The 7234-nt window shown below is 65.9% G+C and overlaps 1 protein-coding gene across 1 annotated transcript; it reads left to right on the top strand.

Annotated features, from left to right (window-relative positions):
* Positions 1-588: 588 nt before the first annotated feature.
* On the top strand, positions 589-3015 carry ZNF703 (zinc finger protein 703). The gene is made up of 2 exons (XM_066206208.1): positions 589-920; positions 1476-3015. Exons 1-2 carry the CDS (start codon positions 708-710, stop codon positions 2850-2852), a joined length of 1590 nt encoding a protein of 529 aa, XP_066062305.1. The 5' UTR covers positions 589-707; the 3' UTR covers positions 2853-3015.
* The last annotated feature ends 4219 nt before the right edge of the window (positions 3016-7234 follow it).

Raw genomic sequence — 7234 nt, 5'->3', positions numbered from 1 at the left:
TGGCACTGGGGTGATGAGCCGTGCGGTGCCAAGCTGTGCCAGGCTGATCTTATCCAAGCCACGCCATGGCAGCAGTGCCAGGCCGTGCTGCGCCAGCCGAGCCGTGCTGTGCCATTCCAGGCTGTGGCATCTCGTGTCAGCCATGCCCAGGTGTGTCAGCAGTGCCATGCTGTGCCCTGCGTAGGGGTTCCAGCCAAGCTATGCCAAGGTGTGCCAGCAGTGCCATGCCAAGCCGTGCCACCAACGCCCTGCCATGCCGAGCTGTGGCAGCAGTGCCATGCCATGCCGAGCTGTGCCAGCAGTGCCATGCCATGCCGTACCACCAGCACCATGCCGTGCCATGCCGTGCCACGCCGAGCTGTGCCAGCGGCACGGTGCCGTGCCGTGCCCTGCGAGCCGGCGCCGCTGGAGCCGGGGCCGGAGCCGCGGTTCTCCCCCGCGCGGCGGCGCGGGGCGGTGGCGGCGGAGCGGCGGCGGCTCGCCCCCCCCACCGGCGGCTCTCCCCGCCCCGGGGGCCCGGCCGGGCGCGGATTGGTGCGCGGCGCCGGCCCCCTCGGAGCGCGGCCGCCATCGGGGCTATTTGACGTGTCGGTGGGGCCGGGGAAGGGCTTCGTCTCGCCGGGGCCGCCGCCGCCGCCGCTCCGCCGCCCGCCCGGCCCGGCCCGGCCCCGCGGAGCCCGGGCACCCCCCCCTTTCCCCCGCCCCAAATGAGCGGCGCTCCCGGCGGGCCCCGGCCGAGGACCCCGCCGAGCCGCGGAGCCGCGGCCGCCCCGTCGCCCCGGCCGCCCCCCGCCGACCCGCTGCGCCAGGCCAGCCGGCTGCCCATCCGCGTCCTGAAGATGCTCAGCGCCCACGGCGGCCACCTCCTGCACCCCGAGTACCTCCAGCCGCTCTCCTCCACGCCCGTCAGCCCCATCGAGGTCAGTGCCCGCCGCCCCCGACCGCTGCTCGGAGCCCGGGACCCGCGCTCCCGGTCCTCCCGGCCGGGCTCTTCCCAGCCCGGTGCTCTCCCGGCTTTCCGCCGGCGCTCCCGGTCCTCCCGCGGCCGGGCTCTTCCCAGCCCGGTGCTCTCCCGGCTTTCCGCCGGCGCTCCCGGTCCTCCCGCGGCCGGGCTCTTCCCAGCCCGGTGCTCTCCCGGCCGGCGCTCCCGGTTCTCCGGGCCGGGCTCTTCCCAGCCCGGTGCTCTCCCGGCTTTCCCGGCCGGCGCTCCCGGTTCTCCGGGCCGGGCTCTTCGCAGCCCGGCGTCCCCGCTCCCCCCACCCCGTTCTTTCCCTCCCCCGCCGCCGCCGCAGCTCCGCTCCCCCCACCCCACCCGGTCCCTGTTCTCCCCGGCCGGGCGCGTCCCCCGCCCCGTCCCCCCCATCCCCGCGCCCTGGCTCGGCGCCGGGCCCGGCCCCGGGGGTTCGGGGGTGGGGGGAGGCCGGTGCGGGGGCGCCGTCGGGATCCCCCCCTGACCGGCTCCGCTCCGCCCGCAGCTGGACGCCAAGAAGAGCCCGCTGGCGCTGCTGGCCCAGACCTGCTCGCAGATCGGGAAGCCCGACCCGCCGCCCTCCTCCAAGCTGAACGCCGTGGCCGCCGCCGCGCCCGCCGCCGAGAAGGAGCCGTCCGCCCGCCCCGCCGCGCTGAAGCCGCCGGGCAGCGGGGACGCGCCCGCCGAGGACAAGTCGAGCTTCAAGCCGTACTCGAAGGGCGGCGGGGAGCCGCGCAAGGAGGGCGGCGCGGACAAGGCCGGCTTTCGGGTGCCCAGCGCCGCGTGCCCGCCGTTCCCCCCGCACGCCGCCGCCTCGCCCGGCGGCTCCCGCGGGGCCTCGCCGCAGCACCCCGACCCCAAGGGCGCCGAGGAGAAGAAGGAGCCCGAGAGCGGCAAGCCCAGCCCCGAGGGGACGGGCGGGGCGCTGGGGCGCGGGGTGGTGGAGCCCGGGGCGCACGGCGAGCCCCCCTCGGGCCGCAAGTCGGAGCCCCCCGCGCTGCCGCCCGCCGGCCATGTGGCCCCCGTGTCGCCCTACAAGCCGGGCCACTCCGTCTTCCCCCTGCCGCCCTCCAGCATCGGCTACCACGGCTCCATCGTCGGCGCCTACGCCGGCTACCCGTCCCAGTTCGTGCCCGGGCTGGACCCCACCAAGCCGGGGCTGGTGGGCAGCCAGCTGCCGGGGGCGCTGGGGCTGCCGGGCAAACCGCCCAGCTCCAGCCCGCTCACCGGGGCCTCGCCGCCCTCCTTCATGCAGGGATTATGCCGGGACCCGTATTGCCTGAGCTACCACAGCGCCTCGCACCTGGGCTCCAGCAACTGCTCCAGCTGCGTGCACGACCCCGGCAGCCTCAAGAGCGGATACCCCTTGGTGTACCCCACGCACCCCCTGCACTCGGTGCACACCACGCTCTCCTCCAGCGGCACCCCCAGCCTGCCCGGCCACCCCCTCTACACCTACGGCTTCATGCTGCAGAACGACCCCCTGCCCCACATATGCAACTGGGTGTCTGCCAGCGGACCCTGCGACAAGAGGTTTGCCACCTCGGAGGAGCTGCTCACCCACCTACGGACCCACACGGCCCTGCCGGGGGCTGAGAAACTCTTGGCGGGTTACCCTACCTCCGGGCTGGGCTCCGCGGCCTCCTGCCACCTGCACCTCCCGCCCGCCGCCCCCGGGAGCCCCAACACGTTACCGGCCTCGCTCTCCTTGAGGAGCCCACACACTTTGGGACTAAACAGGTACCACCCCTACGGCAAGAGCCACTTGCCCACGGCCGGCGCCCTGCCCGTGCCCTCCTTGCCGGCCGCCGGACCTTACTACTCCCCGTACGCGCTCTACGGCCAAAGACTCACGTCAGCCTCCGCCTTGGGATATCAGTAACCCCCCGGCCCCGGCCGGCTCAGCCCCAGCCCCCCGCGCCCTCCTTGGACTCTGTATTTATTACTGTATGTTAGCTTAAAGCTGGGAATATAAGTGCATTATACACCAATGAATCAATGGTATGCAAAAGTCTGTGTCCAAAAAAAAAAAAAAAAGACAAAAACCCGAAAAAAAGAAAAAAAAAAATCCCCTCTTTACTTTGCAGGTGTGGGGCTTTGATTTTTTTTTCCCCTTCTGTTTCTTTTGAATTTTTTTTTTCCTTCCCCGTCTTAATTTCTCCCCTGAGAAATTCTTGCATGACTTCTGCCACACATGGAAAAGCAAAAAAAAAAAAAAAAAAAAAAAACCCAAAAAAAGGCATTTTCCTCCTCCCCTTCTGCGTTTATCGCTCTGGGATTCTGTTATCTGCGTTTGTAACTTGCAGATGTAATTTTTTTGGTAATTTTTTTTCTTATTTTTAATCTTTGGGGTTTTCAATTTTTTTTTTCCTTTTAATTTTTTTTTTTAATTTTTTTCTTTTTTTTTTTTTCTTTTTGCGCTGTGTCCGGGGCCGGGGTGCGCTGCGGACGCCGGCCGGGTGATGGTCACCCCAGGCCGTGGTGCTCCCCCCGCGGCCGTGCCCCGCCGGGGGCTGCAGGAGCCCGCGTGTCCCCCCCATCCCCGGGGTGGGGGGCCGGAGGAGCGGCGGGCGCAGCGGCAGGACCGGCGGCCCCGGGCGGGCGGACGAGCCCCGGTAAGTCTGATTTTGTTAATAAACGCCTCTTGGTTGTACCCACGCTCTGGTCTGGTCTCGTCCCTGCCCGGGGGTCCGGCGGGGGCCGCGGGGTCCCAGCACCATCTAGCGGTGGCGGCGGCGGCGGGGCCGGCCCCGGAGCCCCGCGGGACCGGCACCGACAGCCCGGGTGCGCGCTCCGGGCGCGGCCCCGCGGGACCGGCACCGACAGCCCGGGTGCGCGCTCGGGGCGCGGCCCCGCGGGCTCCGCTCCCCCGTCCCCCTCCCCGCGTGTCCGTGCCCCCGGTGTCCCCGCGCGTGGCGGCGCAGGGAAGGTTCGAGAAGGCGTTTGAGCGGGATCAGAGCGGTGCCCCCCGGTCGCTGCGGGCAGCGGGCGGTCAGCCCCTCCCGGGGGTGCAGTTTTGGGGTTGGGGCTGTGGTAGAAGCGGGGTCCCGGATCTCGGTGTGAGGACGGCCGGGAGCTGGTGGGGTCCTGACTGCTGCCGTTCAGTGGTTGTGCCGGGAGGAGGGTGATGGATGGCTCTGACATGGTCTGGCCCCATCCCCGCCGTGTTGGGGGGCTGAGCCCGCTCCATGCCCCAAGGAAAGCGCTTTTACTCCAACACTGGGACCCCCGGCCAAGGCCCTGCTCCCCCTTGAAACCCTGCATGCCCCATTGCCCCACACCACTTTTTTTCTGCCTCGCTCCTGTTGCATTTCAGTGAGTCACGCAATTAATCCCTGTTAATTGCCTTCTCGATATTGCTTTATGCCCTGTGTTTGAATTCCTTTGTGTCCTTTGAGCTGAAAAATAATGCGCTGAGAACAGGGACTGCTTTTGCCGAAGGGATTTTTATTTCCCTGCCTGTGCCTCGAGCGTGGCTGCGGGCGTGCGGCCGGTAGGAGGGCCCAGCCGGGGTTCCCTATGGCAGTGGGACAGGCTGGTGGTCCAGGGGCCAGTTTGGCTCCATTCCGAGCTCCCCAAGGCTGGTTTGGGGGGTCTGTGGCCGCTCTTTGCCCTGTGCAGACGTGGCTGGGGTCTGGCTGTGGCCGTGCTGGTGTTGCTCCTTCCAGGTGGGATGTTTGCTGGGTGAGGGCCTGGGGTTTGCAGGGCTGGGGTGGCACAGGGGGCTTTGCTGCGAGTGTTTGCTCTGTCCTGTGGGCACAGCAGCAAGGGGCTGCCAGGCCCAGGCTGGTCTGTGTCCCTGCTGGGTGCTGAGCCCTTCGGCAGCTGGTGCTGGCCGTGGAGCAGGGTGCCGTGGGCGGTGGGCAGAGCAGCTCCAGTGCAGCTCCAGTGCATGCTCTGCGGTGGCATGGGAGGTGTCCAGACCCCCGGTCCCTCAGGAGCATCCCTTCTCCCTGGACGTGGTCCCCACGCCCAGCGGTGATGCCGCTCGCTGTCGGCCTCGCTCGGGCATGGCCAGTCCCCATCACAAACCCTGGCTGTGCCTGGGGCCTGTCACAGGTTCCTGCGCTGGGGTTTTGTCCCGCTGTGCCCGGCCATGGCTGTGGCTGGGCACCACGGGGTGGGAGGACGATGCCGCAGAGCCTCGAGGTGTGGTAGCCCAGTGCCAAAATCAGCATCTCCAGCTCCGGGTGTCGGGACCATGGAGCAGCCGGGGCACGGGGCTGCGCAGCCCTCGTCCTGCCAGAGCCTTCTCCCAGAGCTGCCAGGAGCATCCCTCCTTACAGCAAAGCTCCATCCCCTCTCTGCCCCGCACCACGATGGTCCCCGCTCCAAAAACGATCCCGTGCGCCGTCCTTCACCCGCGGCAGGGCTGGATGCTGCTTGGATGCAGCCTGCTGTGCAGGAGGTTCCCCGAGGAATATTTTTCCCCTCCCTAAGGACTGCAGCAGCGGGGCCAGACCGTGTAAACACCGCGAGTATCATCTGATAGCGGCGACACTTGGGCTGGAGCTGCTGGGGAACAGTTGTGTTGCCAATACATTAAATAATTCCCTGTGTAATGTATGCCCAGGTTATTGCGGAATTCATTTTATAATAAGAGCACTGGGATGCACTTTATTAATCATTCTGTCTAACAACCTGCACTCCACAGTTTCGGTTTGATTTGATTCAATCCTGTCTTTCTGCAAAATATATGGCTGAGTGGGTCGGATAATGTATGGCTTAATTTAGAGTTGTATGGGTTTGAATTACCATTTTCATAATGTGCTGTGCATTAATGTGTTGCATCATTTATACAGAAAAATGTGCAAGGTTTCAAACCTCTCCAGGAGGCAAAAGTCACCTAAAGGGAACGCAGAGAGACAGAAAAAGACCTTTTCAAATCCAGCTGGGGCTGGGAGGACACCGGTGGGTGTCGGGCGTGGGGACAGCAGCGTTGGGGCCGTGCTGGTGGCTCCTTTCCCCGTGGCACAGCAGCACCTTCTCCAGCTCGCCCCGAGCTGCCGGGGACCTGCAGCTCCTGACTGGCCGGTGACCCCGGTGCCGGCGCTGCGCCCACCGTCACTCACCCCGCGCCACAAGGAAAAAGCTCCGATTATCCAAATACAGTCATTAAAGGGGAAATGTGTTTTTAGGACTGTCAGAGTGATTAATGAGGGTTAGCAATCCTTGCAAATGCACTTGTTTAGTCTAACTGGCAGGCTCTCCTCTCCTATTGATTTATGGTGGCAGTTGCCGGGGCCGTGGTGCGAGTGGAAGGAGCGGGGCTGCACCGGGGCTGCCGGGGCACGGCGAGGGGCCCGGCCCAGCGGCACGGCACGCTCGGCTCTGCCGGAGGCAGCCGAACAAAGGCAACATTATACCCTGTGCCGGGGAAGGAATGACTTGGACGCACACGCCGAGCCGCTCCGCGTGCCTTATAAATATCCCCGTCTGTAAAGCCCGAAGCCCAGCTGACCACAGCCACGCTGCCCGCCCAATAAATACGTGAATGAAAGAGCCAGGCCCCATTTTTTTTCTTGTTGTTTTCCTTCCTCTCCTGCAAAAAAAAAAAAATCCGCGATGTGTTTTAGGTGCTGCAGAGGTGGCTGCCCGCAGACGTACAAGGCGTTTCAGAGTCCAGAGCGGAGCACGGTGTCCTCGAGGGCTGGAGCCTGCCCAGGGGTCAGGCCGGGATGCAGAGGCTTGGGCCAGAGCAGAGCCATGGTGGGTGGACGAGAAGTTCCTCCGCTGCATAAAGCAGCTTTTCTTCCCACGTGAGCACTGGTGGAAGCCACGGAGAACACGGGCTCTGTTTGTCCTCAACGCCAGAGTGGCGTGGACACCTCCTGTCCCCCCACCAGCATCCCCGTGCCCAGCCTGGGGTCAGGGCTTTGCTTTGGGGCACACCTCGTGCTGCATGAGCTGAGAGCAGACCTGGAGGCACAGAGCCTGGAGATGGCAGCGGAGGTCCTGTGCCAGGGCTGTGGGCTGCAGCCCTGCAGGAGGAGCAGCTGGAGCAGCCGGCGGTGACACGGGGCAGCACCGGGGTTGGCACCGTGAGCACAGCCCCCCCAGGGCCCCACACTGCCCTGGGGTGGGCCTCACCTCCAGCCACTGCCAGCAGTGGGACAGCACAAGTGACAGGAGGCCCTGGAGGAGGTGAGTGGAGAAGGGCAAAGACCTCAAGGCGCCAAAGGCAGAAGAGTGTGGGCAAGCCTCAGGGACACTGCAGTGACCAGGAATGCCACAAATGGGATGGACTTTCCTCTGCCTCTGGAT

The sequence above is a fragment of the Chamaea fasciata genome, unplaced genomic scaffold, assembly GCF_029207755.1.
Source record: "Chamaea fasciata isolate MVZ Bird 193981 ecotype frontalis unplaced genomic scaffold, bChaFas1.0.hap1 SCAF_30, whole genome shotgun sequence".
In the NCBI taxonomy this organism is placed as follows: domain Eukaryota; kingdom Metazoa; phylum Chordata; class Aves; order Passeriformes; family Sylviidae; genus Chamaea; species Chamaea fasciata.
Note: the sequence above shows the minus strand (reverse complement) of the source record. Positions and strands in the feature narration are given on the sequence as shown.